The sequence below is a fragment of the Aspergillus puulaauensis genome, chromosome 5 (assembly GCF_016861865.1).
Source record: "Aspergillus puulaauensis MK2 DNA, chromosome 5, nearly complete sequence".
In the NCBI taxonomy this organism is placed as follows: Eukaryota; Fungi; Ascomycota; class Eurotiomycetes; order Eurotiales; family Aspergillaceae; genus Aspergillus; species Aspergillus puulaauensis.
Genome location: NC_054861.1, coordinates 1,067,517 through 1,088,614, shown reverse-complemented (window position 1 = coordinate 1,088,614; position 21,098 = coordinate 1,067,517). Strand labels below are relative to the sequence as shown.

The window sequence follows — 21,098 nt, the reverse complement described above, 5'->3', positions numbered from 1 at the left end:
TTTCCATCCCTCTTTTTCTGTTCCAAAGGGCATCATGCCAACAACGCACCCTGCTACCGTCTTCTTTCTCCTCACGCTGCCCTTGGTTGCCCTCTTGTCTCAAGTCAGCGCAGGCCCTACTCATGATGCTTGGTCCCGTCTATGGAAGCCCTGCCCAAGGGGCTGCGGTGACTTGTCGCCTACAGAGTGGGCTGTATACAACCGCCTAGATCATCTTTCTGCTTGCAACCAGACAATACGGCTTGCGTTCCCCTTGTACAACCCATCAGGTGCTATTCGGGCCTGTTCTGCCTCCTCCGATTCCCAGTCCAAAAAGGCTGCACAAGGAGCTGTCTCATCCAAGAAATTTGCTGCTGAAGAGGTAACGCTTGAGATCGGCTGGTGGGACGCCGAGACTTCTTCGACACCTACAGGCGTGAAATCTGCCATTGGAGAAGTTCGAAACGCCCTTTTGGCATCGAATAACAACGAATCGACAACGGCGTTTAGCTACTCCGGTAACTCGCTTGTTGGTCTGTATGCAGGGCAAAAGATACTCCACTCTGATGCCGCCACTACAGCCTTGAAGCAATTCACTCAGTATGTTGAGTCGCAAGACGCCATCGGTCGAGTGCTCCTTCAGTACTGTGGCATCAATGGGAACAAGGGATTCGGAATCGTCGTTGATACGACTGGAGACTTTGCTGCGGTACAACGTATCATGCGAGACTGGAACGATGCCAAATGCCAGACCGGTTTTGATGGTAGCAAGAAGCTATCCAACACTGCTTTACATATGGAGAAACCTTTACATCAGGCAAGCTCTACCACTGGAGCTTCAGTCCACCAAACCCCGAGTCATAGTGCTCATCCTGCCCATTCCCATAATCGACGAACGACCTGTGAGACTATTCAGGTTGCGTCCGGCGACACCTGCGAATCTCTCCCTAAGGAATGTGGCATAACCGATGCGAAGTTTGAAGAGTACAACCCCGACAAGGACATTTGTTCTAGCATATCAGTCGGCCAGCATGTATGCTGCACCACGGGCGACCTTCCTTCCTTTAGCCGCAAGGCAAGGGCCGATGGAACCTGTGATTCTGTTGTTGTAAAGCCTGGTCATTATTGCTCTACAATAGCGGCTGCCAATGACATTACTGTCGATGATCTGGAGGAGTTTAATAAGAAAACCTGGGGGTGGGTGGGGTGTGACAATCTCCAAGCGCAGCAACGGATCTGTATTAGCAAAGGAGACCCCCCTATGCCCGCCAGTGTTGACAACGCTGTCTGTGGTCCTCAGGTTCCTGGGACAGAAGAACCAACTGATGGGAAAGACCTCGCTGATCTCAATCCATGCCCTCTGAAGACATGCTGCAATACATGGGGCCAGTGCGGTATTACTGATGACTTTTGCACGGAAACAAAATCACCTACCGGAGCGCCTGGCACAGCGGCGAATGGCACCAACGGCTGTATATCAAGCTGCGGCACTGATATTGTAAACAACGACAGTGCTCCAGATGAGTTCATAACGATTGGGTATTTTGAGGCCTGGAACTTTGAGCGCGAGTGTCTGAATATGGACATCACGTTCTTCAATTCCGCAGAATACAGCCATCTTCACTTTGCCTTTGCCGAGATCACGGAGGACTACCAGGTTGACATATCTCCAGTGCAGGAACAATTTGACAAGTTGCTGAAACTGGGCTCCGTGCACCGTGTTCTATCCTTTGGCGGATGGTCATTCTCAACCGAGGCGGACTCGTTCCCTATCTTCCGCGAAGGCGTCACCGATGCCAATCGAGAGCTCTTCGCTACGAACGTGGTAGATTTCATTGTTGAGCATGATCTGGAGGGAGTGGACTTTGACTGGGAGTACCCTGGAGCCCCAGATATCCCTGGAATCCCTGCTGGTGACGAGGGCGATGGAGAACGATACCTGCAGTTTTTGAAGCTAGTCAGGAAGAAACTCCCAAAGAGCAAAACCTTAGCAATTGCCGCGCCTGCATCTTTCTGGTATTTGAAAGGATTCCCTATTGCTGAGATATCAGACGTGGTCGACTACATTGTCTACATGGCTTATGACATGCATGGACAATGGGACTATGGCAATCAATATGCTATCTCGGGATGCCACGAGGGTGACTGTCTACGCTCGCATGTGAATCTTACAGAGACGACAAGCGCGCTGTCCATGATCACCAAGGCCGGGGTTCCTTCTTCCAAGATCATTGTCGGACTTTCCAGCTATGGAAGGTCGTTTAAGATGACCAAGGCCGGCTGTACTGGACCTATGTGTAGGTTTGTAGGGCCAGACTCTGGTGCTGCACCGGGAAAATGCACCAACACGGCAGGATATATTTCGGATGCAGAAATCAACCAGATTATTGCGGAGGATAGCTCGGCCGCGACAAATTACGACACGAGCAGCAATAGTAACATCCTTGTGTATAACTCCACAGAATGGGTGGCATACATGGACGACGACACGCGAACCAGCAGGACAGAGTACTACGAGGAGCTCAATATGGGCGGAACCTCAGACTGGGCAGTAGACCTGCAGTCATTTGGGGGTTCTGGCGGCGGCAGCAGCGGCGACAATGGCCTCCTGAACCAGTCGATTGTCTACATCTCCCCCAGCATCTGGACGGACGGCAAAGATCCTGCACCAGTCCAATGCCCAGCGCCCTGTGTGCTTGTTCTCCCGGATTTCCCACTCAGCTCGACGTCTGTGGTTTCTCGTCCACCGTATGTCACGACCCTGGACGTGGCCTGGCCAACGGCAAAAACAGTGACCAGCGATGGCTCCGTCACGACGACTACAACGGTGACCCGGATCCTACAGGAAACCACAATCAAGGCCCCTGCAGGTAAGTAAACCCCGGTCTTTTGCTCTGCGTCGTTTCGTGTATCACTGACTAACTGTCGTACAGTCACTGTGTCGTCGGTGCCCATGGCCAATATTAACATCACTGTCCCGCTCAAAGAGAACGGCACCATCACCATCACGCCGAAACCGCGTTTCCCAGCCCAGACAGTCACAGTTACAAATGACCCTAATCCGCTGAAGGAGACAGGTGTTACGCATCCGCCAGTGACTAGGAGTGTGACTTTGCCTCCCTGGCCTCAGGGCACTGTCATCTACTACCCATCGGACGATATCGACGACGACGATGATGACGATGACAACGACGACGACGATGATGACGATGATGACGATGATAACAATGATGACGATGAGGACGATGGCAACAACGACGACGACGACCACATCGGGCTCCCCATAATCCCTCATATCACTGTAAATGACGGACCCGGCCGTCCTCGCTGTAGCGAGAGCGAAGGCTGCGGCCACCTGTGCTCAGGCTTGATCGACTACTGCTCCTGTTTCATGTGCCCCGGCGGCGGCGATGGTGGCTTCTCAGACCCCAGCGATCCCAACCCTCCTCCACGCCCCCCCAGCGATCCAGTGAACAACAACAATGAGAACGAAAGCAGCTGCAGTGAGTCTTCCACCGCCACAGACTACTGGGTGTCCTGCGAGAGCCTGGCATCGACATCCACGTCGTGTACCACAACGAGCAGTAGGCTTGCCGTGGGTTGCGATATCACGGCCAGTACGACGACGACTGGCGAGAACGTCTGCGCCACCTTTGACCCGGACGAAGATCAGGGAGACAGCAATGGCGGTGTCAGTGGAGGTGGACCAACGCCCATCACAACAGAGACAAAGACAGACACAGACACAGACACAGCCACCGAGCCAACCATAACAACAACATTCGAGCCCCCCGTGACTGCCACAACCTCCAAACCACCCGCGGCAACAGTCGCGGAGAGTTGTGCCGACATCGGTGATTATCATGGCAAAGGTCTTTGCTGGAACAAGTGCGACCCAGACACTGGGTCAACCGTCGGCGATGACTGGAAAGAAGATGACCCCTGGTGCTACCTGCAAAAAGATGGGGACCCGGGTTATGATGCTTGGTGCTACCAGCTAAAAGACTGCCCGACTGGTGAGCTCTCATGTTCCGACCGATCAGGTTGCTTGGATCCTAAGGCGATTGGCTGCGCGGCCCTACCGGGCACTGCGAACTTCGTGTATCAATGCTGGAGCAGCTGTGATCCGGCGACGGGGAATAGGACCAATGACGAGTGGAAGGAGGGGGATCCGTGGTGCTGGATCACTAAAAACTACAACTTTTTGGATTGTGAGGATGTGACGGACTGTTCGGCGGCGTCTGAGTGTGCTGCAGAGAACTCGTCTTATGGAGGATGTGGACCTTCGACCTAGTTGGGTCATATAGAGTTGAGAGATAATTAGTTGTTGATATAGTGATCAGAACGAACAGACCATATCCTGGCGCCGTTAGATCTAGCATAATATATTGATTCAAAGAGACGTGGCAGGTAGAAGTGCATGAATGGACATGCCCTAGATGTGTCCTTATGGAGATAAATAGGTAAACGACCAGGTTCATTTCTTCCGGTGAGGCGGGAGCTCGATGAAGATAGATGTAGAAACTGTGTCCCCTGTGGGCAAATTTCACAGAAAAGCCTAGATATAGAGCTGCATAGTTCTAGTTCACGGCTTCCTCCCAGAGCGCCTTCACTGGCGACAGGAATGCCTTTTCAGTCCAAATAAACTGCTTCAGAATCGCGAGCAGCTCCGGCCACGACCGGTATAAACTCCGGAACCTGGTAGCGTTCATCAAGCGTAGCAGACTGACATATTCGGAGCGTACGGCCCCCGTTGGAGCGAATGCTCCGCCGATATATACCAGCCAGAGTAGGAGTTCTGGATGTTCATCCCAGACAGGGTCGTCGTTCGTTTGTTGTAGTTTGGCAAGGAGCTGAGATGAAATATGAGACTGAATTGGGGTTAGTAAAGACTGAACTGTTTATGATTATCTACGTAGGGCTCTTGGTGGATAGCAGTGATGACCTACAGGAACGACTAGAGCACACCAAACCGTGCAGCATAGCATAACTGAGCAGTTGTACGCCGCAAGACAACAGCATTCTTGCACAGAAGAGACGTTTTGGAGTGACATCAGCCTAGATTGGATGGACGCTGTGTGGTTGTTGATGTATGCCATTAACATCGGATCGCCCTTGGTATAATGCGGAACGTCTCGGATGCATTGCAACGCATGTAAATCTTCAAGCACTTGCATAAGCTCTGTGGTGAGCAAGTCAGACCGCGTCTGGAATCCAGGTGGCAGCCGAAAGAAGTTTGGGACGAACGGATCCCTTGTCCATTGAAGTTCAGAAAACGTCGTATGGTCGTATATACGACGAGATCCTGTCAATATTGACGAGTTCAAGTCTTGCCTGTTGGAGTAAGAGACAGCCGAAATCAAGCATGACATATTGTATTACTTACCAAAATATAGCCCGTTTAATACCTGGCGTGAGGTAAATCCCATCTGCTCGACACATCTTGAGCAACCCCTGCACTGCTCCCATGTGCAGCTGGACCTGGGACCTCATGCCCAGTCGGGCCTGGTAGTGTATTAGCCGCCGCAGGTTATACAAAGTGGAATACATACCTCCACTCCAGCTAGCAGCAGTATTGTTCCAATGGTAGTTTCTGTAACGGCCTCACGCAGGCGGTTCATCCTTTGACGTATATGGCTGATTGCCTGACTCTGGTACCTGAGACACTCCAGGTCAATGCTACCGCCAGTTGCCGCAAAGGCAAGCGAAAGCATTACCGCATTCAGCAGAGCAGGATCACCAAAGCCAGTTCGAAACACCGACTGAAAATCTTGGAACGAAAGCTCTTCTGCGATGCTAAAGACCGGCTCGGGAGCCTGCCTTGCTCTGTCTATCCATTTTATAAGCTTACCGTAGATAGTATTTGGCTTGGGAGCTTACAGTCGCCGAGCAGTGTTTGCAGTCTCGACAAATCCACCGCAAATGCTTGGAAAGGGTCAAGCGTGCCTGCAGAGAGGCGACAGAGTGGCCCAGCCAGAGTCCCGGTATGCGTCGTTTGCTTTACTGGACCCTGCTTTCCCGATTTCCTCGGACGATCCTTCAAGTTCATTACGCGGAAATTATCCTTTGACTCTTGCTGCTGCTTGCGCTTTCTCCCTAGGGCTTGCTTTACGGCGTGTGAGCGAGCCACACGCCGTTGGGTCTGATCCTTTGCGTCATCTGGGCCCTGGATGGCGATGAACTGGAACCGCTCAGCTGGGAAGGGTTAGTACCGACGATTGGTAAGATATTGCCGACGGTATGGACGGACCTGGAGAGTCTTTAGCTGTGGGATTTGATGAAGCCATGGTGTGAGATGGTCAGGGTGAGCGGCTTATGCTGGGAGAGATCAGTCTCACTCTCGCGGGATTACAAATCCGCCATACTCGATCGGGAAGTATCTTTTTTCCCGATTCGGAAGTATGTCGGCTTCATGTTCTGAAGTGGAATTATCTCGATTCCTTTAGAGGAAGAACCTCATTGTGGCAGTTTGTCATTAAGATATGGAAACATGGATATATAAGATTGGGTTGGAAGCTGGAGTTAGACGCTACAGCACTTCTATCACTTCACTACTCTATCCTTACTCTACTAGAATATTACGCTTATCATGGCCGAAACACGCCTATTCAAACCTTTGAAGATTGGCAGCGTGGAGCTCAATCATCGCATCGCAATGGCTCCACTGACTCGCTTCCGGGCAACCGACGACCGCATCCCAACCCCTCTGATGAAAGAATACTACGGCCAGCGAGCATCTGTACCAGGCACGCTGATCCTCAGCGAGGGAACCTTCATCTCACCATCAGCATGCGGCGGGTTCGCCAACGCGCCTGGAATCTGGAATGAAGAGCAGGTCGCGGCGTGGAAGACAATCACCGACGAAGTCCACCGCAAAGGCAGCGCCATCTTCTGCCAGATCTTTGCGATGGGTCGGGCTGCGATTGCGGAAGTCGCTATTAAGGATGGAGTGGGCATTATAGGGCCGAGTGCGATTCCGATAGATGAAGACGCACCGGTACCACAGGCTATGACTGTTGAAGAAATCAAGCACACAGTTCGGGACTTTGCGAATGCTGCGAGGAATGCGGTTAGGGCTGGCTTTGACGGCGTTGAGGTTCATGGGGCGAATGGCTATCTTGCTGATCAGTTTATCCAAGACACCAGCAACCATCGAGACGACAAGTACGGCGGGAGTGTGGAGAACAGGTCTCGCTTTATCAACGAAGTCATGGAGGCTGTTGTCGATGCTGTCGGTCCAGAACGTGTTGGGCTTCGTCTCAGTCCGTGGAGCCAGTTCCAGGGAATGGGGATGGCGAACCCAATACCGCAATTTACAGACATTATCACCAAAGCCAGCACTTTGAACCTAGCATATATTCACTTGGTCGAGGCCCGGATATCCGGCAGCAACGATTACGAAGGCAGTGAGCCGTTGGACTTTGCATACAAGTTGTGGGATGGTCCTATTCTTGTTGCAGGGGGCTATAAGCCGTTGGAAGCACAGAAGCTGGTTGATGAAGAGTATCCGGACAAGGACATTGTTGTTGTCTTCGGGAGGCATTTCATTGCAAATCCGGATCTGGTGTATCGAGTCAAGGAGGGTCTCGAGCTCACTGCGTATGACCGTGGGACGTTTTATGCTTGCAAATCGCCAGTGGGCTATACAGATTACCCATTCAGCGTGGAATATCTGGCAAGCGTAAGCAATAAGCTTATCTACTAGAATAATGACTGTTTGAGGTATAAATAAATATTCTTTACTTATAGTACTAAGCTATCTTTTTATTAAGCATTTTAAATTTACGTAGATGTGGATGGTAGAAGGAAACGTTGGTAGGCAGCAGATTCAGTGAAAGGTTAGGGCTGGATGTGCAACTCTCCAATTAGTCTATTCATTTGTATGATTTGTTGGAGATAGCTGGCTAGCCACCAGCCTTGCAAGGTCTTTTGGTGTAGTGGTCTAGCGTCATCATGATTCACGTACGAATACTTGCATCCTTGGATGCATTGAAAACAAACAAATCATGCCACAGAGCCCACCTCTGAATCATATAAATCAGTACTTGAGCCATCCTCCTCATCTTGGGCCTGCCACTGCATGTTTTTTAATGCTGGCCTTTGATGTATCTGCTTTGCAGCTGCTTCTATAAGCAGGTTTAATCCCCTCTAATACAGGTAGCTCCCCTCAGAACGCCCTTATAGTCGTGACCCAATTCCTCGATCAGTGCGCGAAGCATGTTCCTAGGCATATATCTGCCTGGCGTTCCCCGGAATGGGCACCCTATCTCATCCCTAAATACCGGAAGTGAGCCCCCTTGCGTATTATGGCTCCAAGTACGCCGCATCACTTGAATGCAGTGATGGAAGTAAAGGTATCGGGTAGCTGGTCAGAACTTGATCCGGAATTGCAGTTTCTTCACATCCAGCGCCCTCCATGTGATGTTATAGTGGATTGAAACTGCGTGGTTGAGTTTCTCCCATTTAGGATCAATGATCCTTACTCGGTAGTCCCGACATTCAGCCTGGACCCATGAAATCAACTCTGCCAGTGGTGGCCGGTCGGGGAGGTCAGAGACTATTACAAACTTCCCAGAGTCGAAATATTTCTCGATTTCTCGAGAAACAAGCAAGCCATTTCTCGGCGAGAAAGGCTCCGGTGGATTCTTCTTGCCAAATATGGTATCCATAACTTCCTGTCCATGCATACAGGGGGAAAGGTGGGCGGCTTGCATAGAGTCTTCGTCGAACCAGTCCCCAACAACGGGAAACCAGACCGCATCACTCTTGGGATGTTTGGCGCTCCCGATCTGGATCGCTCCTGCCAGAAGGTAGCTTGCATACGGGAGTCTCTGGCGCCTTGGCCAGTATTTGTGGTGTTAATGCCCATTCTGCCTGTGCAGAAGAGCTTCATGAATCCATCGTGCAGAGTGCGCTTCACCTGGCCCTTTTTTGTAAGCCCCAGCTCATCCGCCCGGGTTTGGTACAGCTGAATGGTGGTCTATTGGGCTTTTATTTGCTGGAATATCGATTGTGCTTTATCCGTCTGTTCCCATTCAGAGGCTGTATCCTCAAAATCTCGTCTCTGTAGCCGGAGGGCTTCGAGCTCACAAGAGTTTGCCCAGAACCGGGCATTGAAGGAGCCGTATCCTTTAACTCTTCTTTCGCTACCCGTATTCCATCGTTTATCTGCCTTTGTTTTTCTTCTAGGCTCCCGAGGGACCAGGACTTTGCACCGCTCGTTTGAGGGTTGACATCGTAGACGACGGTGGCGGCGATGAAGTCGTAAAGTCGGAAGAGTAATGGATAGGGAGGAGAAAATTAGAGTATTCAAGTTCAGACAATAGCGAGGACACTTGTATACAAATCAAGATGATATAATACTGGAATTCCTTTTAGGAGTTGTGTTGTGGGAGGATAGCAGTCAGGTGTGAATGTGTTGTGGGAAAGATTCAAACAGGAAACTGACTCATCAACACGGGGTTTCTGAGATACACACGGGGCAGGAACTCCCCAGAGATGGAAGTTTGGTACTGGGCGAACATATTTTGAGATCCGAACCATTTCAACCCATTTCAACGGAAGTTGGCATCGATAGTATAAAATCTGTTAGTAACCTCAGCCCTAAGTTCCGTATTTCCTGCTCCAGCCCTAATCAGAGTCTGAAATAAAACAAAAACATACAACAGCTGCGATTCGAGTCTTATATAGACGCCTTTGGCTGATTAGAATTATTATTGCCTGTTAAATGCAAGCTAAATCACTTGGCACCTGCTCAGCCGGGAAAGAACCCCCGCTCCCATCTTCTTACTACTTCACCCAAGATGTTGCAGTTACCAACAGAAATCCAGCTTCTTATCATACAACAGCTTGACCATGAGAATCTCTCAAATCTGGCCCTCACCTCACATTGTTTCTGCACCCTAGCCACCCCTCTGCTTTACCAGAACCTCGACAACAGCATCCACAACTTGGACCGAGTAGTAGATACCCTGGGACGAAATCCGTCACTCCGCGAATATCCCCGCTCCCTCAGAATCGAGGCATGGGATCCGAATCCGGCTCGGGAGGGAGAGATAGAGTTGATCGATCCCGAGGAGGAGGACGCAGACTACTGGGGGTACCGAACCGGATTGCTCTGCCGTCTAGCCAAGGCCGCATCTCCCTCTAAGGAGGAAGGTGTTTCCTGGGCTCGCGACATTAGGGCTGAGGATTCAGATGCGTGGATTGCGCTGCTTCTTATGTTTACACCTCGTCTGACTAGGCTCAGTGTGCAGTTCCCCGAGGCCGGTCGGTGGGTGCAGCGCGTTATAGAGTGGACTCTGCGCAGGCAGTTTGCTGATGAACTTCCCCTGCAGCATGTGCAGGATGTGTATATATCAGCGCGATGGTTTGAGTTCCAGGGCGACAATGAGCGCGTCACCCAGTGGACGCTGATGTTCCTGGGCTTACCGGCCCTGCGCCGGATTGCTACAGACGGACTTTCTGGTGACGATGAGGAGACGGCAATCACATGTTCATCGTCAGTCACTCACATCGCAATCGATTGTTGTAAGGGTCTGCAACACCTCGACAGGCTAGTTGCGAATTGCCCCAAACTGGAGTCCTACCGGCACTGGTATCATCCACAGTCTTCGTGCAGACACATACTCGATCCCCGAGACTTTTACCCTGCTCTGCTGCGTACCAGAGATACGCTTAAAGAGTTGTGGCTGGACATATTTCCTGGCTTCGTCATTGAAAACGAATATGGTGTCCATTGGCCGTCGTTCAGGGACTTTACCGTTCTCGAGCTGCTCCATGTCCCCATCTTTCTTCTTGGAGACTATAAAGACAATCCCGCAAATCTTGAACCCATTTTTCCCTCATCTCTCAAGTCCCTCCATGTAACCCAGGTTGACAAATGGACTCTCTCTTCACTCCTGAAATCACTCCTGGACTACATCCCTACCACGCCCTCTCAATTCAGAGAACTCATAATCGCGAATATGACTATCCCGACTTTCCGGAGCGCCACCATGGCGGCTGTTGAAATGCACACGCGCACGCCGGACTTGACACCAGCTGAGCGCGCCGCACCGGTGATACGATATGCTTCAGAGCTGCCAGATCTGTGCAGGCAGCGCAATATCCGCTTTGGGATCTATGGGGATCAGGATCAGTCTTTGGAGTGTTGGACGCTTCCGGATCCGTTTGAGTATGCGCGGTAGCTATACATTCTTAACCTTCAAGGAAGTGGGTACTACTGAGCACTAGGCGGGTTGTATAAAATCTGTTAGGTCGGGTAGGGACCCGAAACCGGGATCCCCTTCAGCCCTAGTTCCGCATTGTTGCGGTTACAGACAAGACAGCCCTACAAGCTGATCCAACTATAAAATAGTAAAACTACTTCAAAAAAAAAAAAAAAAAAAAACATACAACAGCTGGGATTCGCATGTGGTCACCCACCATACTACTAACCAGCCGGCGTGTGGCTTAAGTACGGCTGAGCGGACGGGAAGCCCTGTTTTCCACACCCTGTGGTCGTATGTACCAGAAACAACTAAAAAGTGATATATATATTGATTGCTTAAACTTCTACGGCTCTTTGGAATACTGCGGCGGAGGATCATCTGCTGAATGCCGCGGCAGGACGTCAGTATCCGGCCCACCAACCACGGCCGGAGTAGTAGTAGTAGAAGTAGCAGCAGCCTTAAACTTCTTCATGTTATATCTCCATCGAAGAAAAATGCCAATTAGACACCCAACAGCCGCAATCACCGCTATGGCGATCACCGCTTCAGCCACGGAACTCAGCCTCCCACTACGCGAGGGCAAGGGATTGTAATACGGTGTTGGGGTGGATAACGGGGTTGGTGATGGAGATTGTGCGTTACTGCCGGTGTAGACGGTCTTGCCTGCAAGGGCGAGACTCTCGGCGTCGCAGAAGGACGGTTCATTGGGGTAATTGATGTTTCTGTATGCGTGGATGAGGCTCGCTGAGCAGTGGGCTTCGATACCGGAATTGATGTCGAGGTTTGCGGCGCGGGTGAGGTTTGTGAAGTTTACTCTGCTGGAGTTAGTTCTATTATTGTATATATGGTAAGATATGTTTACACTGCGAGATCACCTCGTAAAGCTATATCCCCGGCTTGTTCAATGGCGGAGTAAATCTCCACTGGTGAAGAGGCATTCACGGTGATTGCAGCGTCTGTGGATTTCAGACCATATAGGTCGATACTAGAAATGCCTATTAGTAGACGACTTCAAACCCAATCAGTCCGACGTACGTTGGTATATGCCCGACAAGGTCAACCCGGCCATGAAGTGTTTCAAGCGAGGGCAGAAACACCCCTGACATGTCGGTATGGTTCGATACAACAAGCAGTCCTCCCTGGGAGACCTCTAGTGGCCGGGCGTCTTCCTCTGTTTTTCCCAGCCTTTCGAGCTTAGGAGTTGACAGACTAGCCAGTTAGTAATTATTAGTATTTTAGTAGATGACGAACCTTCGGATACGGCCCTCGACCACCAGATCTCGTACGCTCACAAGAGCAGGAAGGTCTATATCCACCGCGGCCCTGTCGTTTACAATATCCGTAGATGGAGCAGTGAAGATTACCAAGCTAGAAGTGACTTTTTCGAGGGAAGGAAAGGAGACACTGATAGCAATCAGCCAGAGAACAGTATTGTATTTAAAGGACATACGTACTTCGTCCACGTCCCAGTCATACTACTCATAAGAAAACTCCTCAACGCCGAAAAATCCATCCAGGCATCTTCAGCCTCCTGGCTGAAATCCAATTTCCCGGAAACTTCCTCCAGCCGCGGCATCTGGATGCTTCGCAGTCCCTGGATTCTGTTCAATCGAATCACCTGGATAGTGCGCAGGTTGCGCATCTCGATAGCTTCCAGCCCGGTATTGTATCCGTCTGGGAAACTTACGAGTTGCCCCGTGAAATTGGTCACGCTGTTTAGGACGATGGAGCCGGAAAAGGATATGTCGATTTCGATGTCGCCGATTAGCGTCTCGCAGTCTTCTAGTGGGATGAGTTGGTCGGGGCTTGTTAGGGTTAGGGAGTGCGATACGGCGTAGATGGGGGCTGTTTCGTTTGTGAGGCATTCGCGTGCGTGAACTGAAGGGTTAGCTAGCAGTTTATGGCTATATGGAATGCATACCTATTGGTAAAGCCCCGAGTAGGAGTACTGCCAGGGTAATCATGTCTGTAATCATCGCTGCTGTGATCGCTTGGCATATCGCAGATGCTGACAGGGTCAATGATCGGCGTAAACTAAATATCATCGAGGAGAGGCGTGCATATATACGTCCTCGTGTCTCGTTTCTCTTCGCCGGGCACAGCAGTCGCTTGGCAGGGCGCTTGGTAGGAGTCCGAGCACCGGGCGTCAGTTTGGCTGGAACAAGACCTATCAAGAGGTTGAAGCCTTGACATAATCTTGTCCTCGCTACATTTGCTGCTGGCTTGGCCTGTAATTAGGTAAATATATTTGAGGTCATGCTGATCCGATTACCCGGGTCTGTAGGGCTCAGTGTCAGGCATCTGACAGGTAGTTATACGAGGCTTTAATCGATGTATTGCTGACTCTAGACTATACTTGAAGCAAAGTTGCTTTTATATAGATATTAATATAGATAAATAAGATCTATATCCATGGAAATATACCATATACTCGACAGTTAAGATATACTGGCATATCAAGGCATCATTTGGAGACGCGATGGCGCAACTGCCGAATTCCGATGCGGGGAATAAATAAGTTAAATAAAGAAAACGAACATTAACAAAGAATACACGAACCTTCAAAAATGAAAACCATAACAGCCTCCGACCTCCGCCACCACTGGCTCACCAAACACGAAATCGCCCTGCTCGACGTCCGCGAAGAAGGCCCCTACTCGCACTCCCACCCCCTGTGGGCCATCAGCGTCCCCGTCTCAGAGATCGAAGCAAAACTCCCCGCCTTAGCCCCGCGCCTCTCCGTGCCAATCGTCGTCTACGATGACGGCGAAGGATATGTCGAAAATGCAGTCTCCCGCATCCAAGCCCTAGGCTACACCTCCGTCGCAATCCTGCAAGATGGACTGAAGGGCTACGCTGCCGTCGGCGAAGTCTACCGCGACGTCGGCGTCCCCTCGAAAGCATTCGGCGAGCTGGTGGAAGCGATAAACCACACCCCGTCGCTGTCTGCGCGAGAAGCGAAAGATATTCTCGAAAACGGAGATGGCGATGTCGCTGTTCTGGATGCGCGTCGGTTCGTTGAGTATAACACCATGAGCATCCCGCGCGGCCGCAGCTGTCCTGGCGGGGAACTGCTGTATCGGTTCTTTGAGGCGGTGCCGCGGCCTGAGACGACGGTTGTTGTGAACTGTGCGGGGCGCACGAGGAGTATTGTAGGTGCGCAGAGTCTGATTCATGCGGCGGTGCCGAATAGGGTACTTGCGTTGAGGAATGGGACGATTGGGTGGGTGTTGGAGGGGTTGGAGTTGGATAGTCAGAAGACGGAGAGGGTGGACAGCCCGCAGGGGGAGGCTTTGGAACGGGCGAGGAAGAGTGCAGTGGATTGGGCTGAGTATGTCGGTGTGAAGCTTATCAATGGGAAGCAGCTGGCTGGGTTTGTAGAGGAGGATCGGACGCTGTATCTCCTGGATGTACGGGATCCGGAGGAGTATGCCCTTGACCATCCTGAAGGCTTCGTCAACGCCCCTGGAGGCCAGCTCGTCCAGGCTACAGACGAATGGGTTGGTGTACGAGGAGCCCGCCTGGTTCTATACGATACCGACGGCGTGCGCGCACGCATGACAGCCAGCTGGCTTTTGCAGCTTGGATGGGAAGTGTATGTCTTTGACGAGACGTCCACAATCCCCAAGGACCTCTCAGTCCGTGAGATCCCTTCACGGAACCCAAAGTCCGGTGGGATATCAGTCGACGAGTTCAAGGCCCTCCCCGAAAAGACGGTGGTCGATCTCGCGCGCAGCCCTGTCTACACCAAAGGCCATATCCCAGGATCATGGTTCGCATCCGGCCCCGAACTCGCTCGCGACTTGAAGGCTCTCCCTGACGATGGGCCTATCGTCTTAACATCGCCTGATGGAGTAATCGCAGCAGCAAACTTCGAAGCACACAGGTCCATCTCACGTCAGGTTCTGTATCTGGTTGGAGGAACGGCAGCATGGGTGGATGCTGGAAATACCCTCGAGACCGAGCCGCGGTGGCTTTCGGAGCCTATCGACGTGTATAAACGACCGTATGAAGGGACAGGGAATGCGCGAGAGGCCATGCAGGGGTATCTAGACTGGGAGTATGGACTTGTTGCGCAGCTGGCGAATGATGGCGTTGCTGGGTTTCACGTTGTACGGCGAAGTCAGTAGATTAGCTATATTACCCTCTATCACTAGATAGTTGTATATGAAAGTAAGGTCTAGTTCTTGGTTCGCAGCAAATCCACCCGCAACGCCGGAATCTCAACACCAACAGCCCTCCCACTGTGATCCAACGAGAAGACAAACTCATCCAGACCTCTCCCTCCATATTGCAGCTCATCAACATCCATCCACGACACACAAGTCGGGGTATCATTATCCGCCAACTCCGTAACATCCTGCAGCACAGCCCTAAACGCCTGTTTCGACGAATCAGAACCAGCATCAACACCAACAAGCTGCGTAGGATACAGCCTGATACTCAAATCCTTGGAGTTCTCCACACCAACAAACCCAGCGAGCGTCTTTCGCAAGTCCGTCCCGTTGCTGATAAACTCGTCGATATACAACCCCATCAGACTATCCTGTCCAACAGTGATAGACGAGTTGAGACCGGTGGTGGAATTAACACCCGCTGCCTGAGCCGCCGTATAAGTCCCATTAAATTTAGCACCCGCCTGCAAAACCGACGTCTCAACCAGCGCCGCAAGAACAACATCCCCGATAATATCCGCATGCGCGTTCAAATCAGCCGGTTCCTGCGTATCCGCAGAGAGAATGACGTATCCGACCCCGTAGTCCGGAACAAGTCCGATATACGAGCTGTACAGACTCTCCTTGTATCCCTCGTTGCTGAGGAGCGTGTACACGTCGACGAGGGACTGGTCTGGGTAATTCCCGCCGAGATAGATGGTGAAGGGCAGACCGAGCGAGTTTGCTGGGTTCGAGGTGTGTGCGACGGGTTTCAGCCACCTGTTTGTTGTAGCTTGGGTCAGGAGGGTCGAGTTTAGGATTGCTTGGCCGGCTGTTGCGACGTCTTTGGTGCTGCTGTAGATGGATCTGGACCTACAAAGTGTTAGACCTGAGCTCAATGTGTAGTGGTGCTGGGGCATACGCTTCTTCTCCCCCAAGACGGGTTGACCACCCGCTGGCTTGTTTGCTGATGGGGATGATTGGCGAAAGGCCTGTATTGTCGGTGACTGGGGCGAAGACGGAGGATTCGGTCATGTTCAAAGCAACAAAGATATCGTGTTCCAGGACATCGATGAAGGGTTTCCCTGCGCGGCGTTCGATGATGTAGCCCAGTAGCTGGAAGGCGACGTTCGAGTAGCTGGGGGTGACTCCGGCTGGGGCGACGGGGGGTTGTTTGGATATCAGTTTAATGAAGTCTGGGCAGTTAGTACGCAATGCGGAGGTATGAGACGGTGTGTATTATACCGTTACTATCACACTTGTAAGGATTGTCGCAGCAAGTCTTGTTGGTAGTTGGGAGTTCAGGCAGTCCAGGCCTTGCAGCCACATACTTAGAGCAATCTATCATGATTAGTTTGGATCGTATATTCCTGTGTAAGACTTACAATCCCGTGCAAGACCGGACATATGACTCGCGAGCTGCCCAACCGTAACCTCGTCCCAGACAACACGCTCAATATCCTGTCCAGGCACACCATCCTTCAACTCAGGGAGATACTCGGTAACCGGCTCATCCAAGATGTTATCTCCCTCTCCAATCAAAAGCGACCAAACGGTAAAAATCTCCGTAAGTCCCCCAATCCGATAAACACTATCTTTATGCACGGGACTCGGCCCAGCGGAAGATTTGTTCAGCCAAGGCGCCGCATAGTGGTACTCCCAGAAGAAAGGCTCGTCTGCGGCGGTGCCGGGGTTCGCAGAGAACAGCGCAACGCTGAAGGTGGTATTTGCTGAGGTTTCGCCGTGGGAGCCGCTGCCGCCTCCGAGTTGGGTGTTGAACTTTTGTGTGAGTGCTTCCAGCGCTTTACTGATGATTTTGTCGTTTGTGTCCAGCGTGTAGGGAGGAAAGGCTGGGCCGAGCAGTGGGCAGGGGGTGAAGGAGGTGGTGGAGGAGACGGCGGAGGAGATGAATAAAGAGAGCGCTGATGTATAGAATGAGAGCTTCATTTTGTAAGTGTGATAATTGACTGGTTTGAATTATTGTCTTTGTTATACAGCTTTATACTGTGCTCGGGTCGGCGATGTGAGGGCTTGGCGGGTGGCCCTACATCGGGTCGGTGATAACTGCCTGCACTGCCCCTGACGCCTTATTTCAGTATAGAACGACTTGATAAATGGGTTTCGGGCCGGAGTTGGCTTCGGCCGTCTTTGGTTATCTGTTCAATAATAGGACTGGAGGCGTTGCTAAGGCTAGTTATCATTTCCACACCCATTCATTCATTATCTCCTCAAATGAAGCTGAATACAGAAAATCAGGAGGCACCCGTATTTCTCCTGGCACAGGCGAAGGACCCCCAAGATGCACTGCAGTGCCGGCAAGCCTATCGAAGTCCATGGGCTCTGAGTACGGCATCTGAAAGCACATGCTACCCTGATCCCAAGAACTCTCTTGACCCCTGTTATTGCTACTAGGCCCATCGAACCACTTCTGGATCTGCACTACGCGTCTCCTGAAGTCGAAGAAAACATCTCTCTTGCCGTTTGCATCGACTTCCTCGGTGGATAATGCGCCAACCCTCGACTCCAACTTTGATAAAGTATCGAGAAAGGCAAAGGTTTGGTCTGGCTTGGAAGCTATCACTGTGTGTCGGTAGGCAACCAGCAAGGCGAATCCGATCTGGACCCATTGCGTATTATTGAATCCGACTTCCTCTGTGGATGGGAGGTGAACGAGTGTATTCAGTATTGAACTGGCCGATACAAGGGCTGAAACAGACATTTCGTCTCTCCAGGAGTAGTCGAATGATTGTGTTTGCGGCTGGAGTTGTGGGCTGGTGAGGGCTAGTTGGTATAAGGACAGTCCTGTTGTATGGTATTGTATATCCAGGAGAGCTTTGTAAATTATTAGTATCAATTGTCGCGTAAGTAAAGACATTCTGAACATACGACTTTCATTGATATCAAAAGGAAGGTGGCGGTGGAATGTCTCCAGCTCTCACTTTATATTGGTGATATAGAGCTCCGCCCCTGACCCAGGTTTTTCCAAGTCGGATACATGCTTTTCAGACAGATTATCGATCTTCTCCGCGATAAATTGAAGCTGGATTACAGAGGTTATGTACTTGTCGTGGGGATACTCGTTGGCTTCGGCGAGGCTCTTGCAGCATTCTTCATGGTACGGCAGACGCAGAACACTCGATTTCTTCTGCACAAGCATTGCAATTCTAAAGAATCAGCAATACCCTAACCTGGATGGACGGTCACTCACGACGACGATAAATAGTAGCAACCCAGGACAGCCCTCTGCTCATTACTCCCCCAAGAAGGCCGGTCAAACGTCTTATTCTGTACACTATCTTTAGGTCCAAAACGCAGCGCCGTCTTCCACATTTCTGTCTGCGGTGGACGGTCCAGACGCAGATCTATGATGAGACTTATAGCCAATTGCAGGAATTGAGTATAACGATGTGGTTTTGAGTGGTAATGGGACCTGTCATGGTTAACAAGCAAACCACCATAATTGGATGCAACTTACCAAGCAAGGAATACCAGCAAGCCCTGTAACAGTTCAAAGGTTATCTCTCCCCCGATTATAATACGTGATGCAACAACTTTCTTGAATTCGTGCCCTAACGCCCGCTGCAAGGGCATATTCTCAAATGAAGCTGCCGCAAGGATCGAGAAGCAAAGAAAGGGTTTCTCCTGACGTAACTCCTGGAGAGATAGATCGGGAGATATAACAATAAATGGGAAATGAGGAGTCATTCTGGTCTTGAATATGTCTAGGTACCTTTCGGCGGTCTCGATATCAAGGAAGTTGCGGCTGATGATGTCTTCAAGCGAAGCATCGCCATCGACAGATGATTTACTACGCCCTCCAGTGGAGTGATCATCGACAATCAGCTCGTTTATCTTCGACTCGAGCGCTGCGATTTTTCTGGCTGCGAGTTAGCCGTTAATAAACCACGCCAGCACGAGCCTCTCACCGGTCCTTTTCAAAGCCCTTGAAGCGACGACCGCTCTGGCGATAAATACACTCTTTCCCAAGACGACGACATCTAGTGGAATAATCAGAATCGGCTTGGTTCTCATGCTGGACGGTCCGCTTACCGATTACAGGTGTCAGCGCTATCAGGCGTCCGGACACAGCGGACCTTGGACTCGGCGCAGTTCCGACAGGTCTTGGATACGGCGGGCATTATACACAAGTAGCCAAGTATCTTGGCAGAAATCAAGCAGAGAAGTGGTTCTATCTCATGCTGGTGATAGGCTGAGGTTGGCAACTTGGATGTTTCAGCTGGTCATTCTGCGGACTAACGCAACACGGCAATGATTGTCGTCTACCTATACACGACCTATATCGGCATATGCAGTGCTGCTCATCAGTCATCAAGCGAGGATCAGCTCCATGGTCGGGAGGTGTTTTATCTTGGTTGGTTTCATGTATTATTAAAATTATCACCAATGAACCTGACCATCTCATCCAGCTTTTCCCAAGTGTAGTCGCGACTGCAATAAAATATGGTCCAGCGGAGTTTCAGCCTTTCCAGCTCCAAACATAGATACTCCCAGTTTAGGCTCTCAGTGGACAGGTCTCGAACTTCGTAAAAGACGTCTGGGATTCTTGAGCGCCAGTATGTATCACCTAAATAAGATCCGGTGGCCTTCTGGACCGCTGCAGCGTCTGTGGACGGGAGTGAATTTGCTATCAAGAGTAGAATCTCTAGCGGGAGTCGACTCAGGTAAATCGTCCTAGGCCTGCATTGTATAGGGTGATATTGTGTGCGCGTCCTGCGTCCAGCCTGGCGGATTATAAACCGTATCCGGTCACTGTAGAAAGGGTCTAAAGATTCAATAGATGTTAGCGTGTAGAACTACACAGAATGAAACAAACAGCAAAGATCTCATTCTACCTAGTTCCCTGTCATCCTGAAGAAGCTCATCAAAACCCTCAAACGAGTTTAATGGCTGCTTTTTTTGATGGAGATGCCTGCGATATAGAGCTCGCATCACGATTTTGATGTCACCCCCACACAGAGACCAAATCCTGTGCTTGCAGAGTAACTGCCAGCAACGACCATGAACTTCCAGGCATGTAAGCCTATCACTGCCGGATAAATGCCGGCTCTCGTACTGGAGGGCCGTCGCAAGTTCGTTATTCAAGCATGAATTTTTTGTGGATCTCATGATCGCCGTGTGTTCGTCCCAGGGTGCCTGGCGTGTGTGAAAGCTATAGTCGCCATCGATAAGGCATGATAAGCCGGAGATACGACATATATTTTTCCCTGGGTGGAAGAGAACTAGTTTAGTCTGTTAGTGGATGTGAAATGGAGGTGGAGCGGGGCTACATGCTGAGGCGATAATAGGAAATACAATGTCTGTCTTGCTTGTCAGGTAGCAGGGCCTTGTCGGAATATACCTCTGGGGTTGATTTCGGGGCCCAGACAACGAATGCGATATTGCAGATGTAGCAAAATGATTCCGCACTAAAACCGCTGGCTTTAATGGGTAGCTGGTCTGACTTGTCTAGGTCGTCTTTCTCTCCAGTGTCCTCGATCTTGTTGATATTTTCCATGGCTTTCTGTTTATTGTATTCAATCAATCTGGGTCTGATGCATGTCAGTCGCAGGTATTTATTGCCTGACTGGGGTTATGAATCATGACACAGCTGTCGACAAATCAGTGGATTTGAGTTAAATGGTGGCGTGATAGGCTCAATCTTCCTATCCTTTTAAGTTTGACTTGATTATGTTGTAGAAGCAGATAAAGACGGCGATCAACCTGCGGGTCGGCCCGGACTAGATCCAGCATG

The 21,098-nt window shown here is 50.8% G+C and overlaps 10 protein-coding genes across 10 annotated transcripts; 4 read left to right on the top strand and 6 right to left on the bottom strand.

The window, feature by feature from the left end:
• Positions 1-34: 34 nt before the first annotated feature.
• Positions 35-4,273, top strand: APUU_50422A (uncharacterized protein; the record flags this gene model as incomplete). Its single annotated transcript, XM_041705417.1, has 2 exons — positions 35-2,849; positions 2,913-4,273. The coding sequence occupies 2 exons, from the start codon at positions 35-37 to the stop codon at positions 4,271-4,273; spliced, it is 4,176 nt and encodes a 1,391-aa protein (XP_041557905.1).
• A 286-nt stretch (positions 4,274-4,559) lies between these two features.
• Positions 4,560-6,266, bottom strand: APUU_50421S (uncharacterized protein; the record flags this gene model as incomplete). Its single annotated transcript, XM_041705416.1, has 6 exons — positions 4,560-4,850; positions 4,929-5,313; positions 5,366-5,484; positions 5,532-5,809; positions 5,860-6,174; positions 6,230-6,266. The coding sequence occupies 6 exons, from the start codon at positions 6,264-6,266 to the stop codon at positions 4,560-4,562; spliced, it is 1,425 nt and encodes a 474-aa protein (XP_041557904.1).
• Positions 6,267-6,568: 302 nt separating this feature from the next.
• On the top strand, positions 6,569-7,684 carry APUU_50420A (alkene reductase; the record flags this gene model as incomplete). Its single annotated transcript, XM_041705415.1, has 1 exon — positions 6,569-7,684. One exon carries the CDS (start codon positions 6,569-6,571, stop codon positions 7,682-7,684), a length of 1,116 nt encoding a protein of 371 aa, XP_041557903.1.
• A 664-nt stretch (positions 7,685-8,348) lies between these two features.
• On the bottom strand, positions 8,349-8,848 carry APUU_50419S (HNH endonuclease signature motif containing protein; the record flags this gene model as incomplete). The annotated part of the gene is made up of 2 exons (XM_041705414.1): positions 8,349-8,779; positions 8,803-8,848. The coding sequence occupies 2 exons, from the start codon at positions 8,846-8,848 to the stop codon at positions 8,349-8,351; spliced, it is 477 nt and encodes a 158-aa protein (XP_041557902.1).
• Positions 8,849-9,782: 934 nt separating this feature from the next.
• On the top strand, positions 9,783-11,168 carry APUU_50418A (uncharacterized protein; the record flags this gene model as incomplete). The annotated part of the gene is made up of 1 exon (XM_041705413.1): positions 9,783-11,168. One exon carries the CDS (start codon positions 9,783-9,785, stop codon positions 11,166-11,168), a length of 1,386 nt encoding a protein of 461 aa, XP_041557901.1.
• A 367-nt stretch (positions 11,169-11,535) lies between these two features.
• APUU_50417S (uncharacterized protein) lies at positions 11,536-13,168 on the bottom strand (the record flags this gene model as incomplete). Its single annotated transcript, XM_041705412.1, has 6 exons — positions 11,536-12,007; positions 12,055-12,177; positions 12,228-12,401; positions 12,444-12,596; positions 12,647-13,070; positions 13,114-13,168. 6 exons carry the CDS (start codon positions 13,166-13,168, stop codon positions 11,536-11,538), a joined length of 1,401 nt encoding a protein of 466 aa, XP_041557900.1.
• Positions 13,169-13,759: 591 nt separating this feature from the next.
• Positions 13,760-15,322, top strand: APUU_50416A (uncharacterized protein; the record flags this gene model as incomplete). The annotated part of the gene is made up of 1 exon (XM_041705411.1): positions 13,760-15,322. One exon carries the CDS (start codon positions 13,760-13,762, stop codon positions 15,320-15,322), a length of 1,563 nt encoding a protein of 520 aa, XP_041557899.1.
• A 50-nt stretch (positions 15,323-15,372) lies between these two features.
• Positions 15,373-17,293, bottom strand: APUU_50415S (serine hydrolase domain-containing protein; the record flags this gene model as incomplete). Its single annotated transcript, XM_041705410.1, has 4 exons — positions 15,373-16,219; positions 16,269-16,542; positions 16,592-16,687; positions 16,732-17,293. 4 exons carry the CDS (start codon positions 17,291-17,293, stop codon positions 15,373-15,375), a joined length of 1,779 nt encoding a protein of 592 aa, XP_041557898.1.
• Positions 17,294-17,543: 250 nt separating this feature from the next.
• APUU_50414S (uncharacterized protein) lies at positions 17,544-19,485 on the bottom strand (the record flags this gene model as incomplete). The annotated part of the gene is made up of 6 exons (XM_041705409.1): positions 17,544-18,117; positions 18,286-18,510; positions 18,555-18,776; positions 18,822-19,223; positions 19,273-19,344; positions 19,397-19,485. 6 exons carry the CDS (start codon positions 19,483-19,485, stop codon positions 17,544-17,546), a joined length of 1,584 nt encoding a protein of 527 aa, XP_041557897.1.
• A 240-nt stretch (positions 19,486-19,725) lies between these two features.
• Positions 19,726-20,861, bottom strand: APUU_50413S (uncharacterized protein; the record flags this gene model as incomplete). Its single annotated transcript, XM_041705408.1, has 3 exons — positions 19,726-20,129; positions 20,200-20,586; positions 20,639-20,861. The coding sequence occupies 3 exons, from the start codon at positions 20,859-20,861 to the stop codon at positions 19,726-19,728; spliced, it is 1,014 nt and encodes a 337-aa protein (XP_041557896.1).
• Between the last annotated feature and the right edge of the window lie 237 nt (positions 20,862-21,098).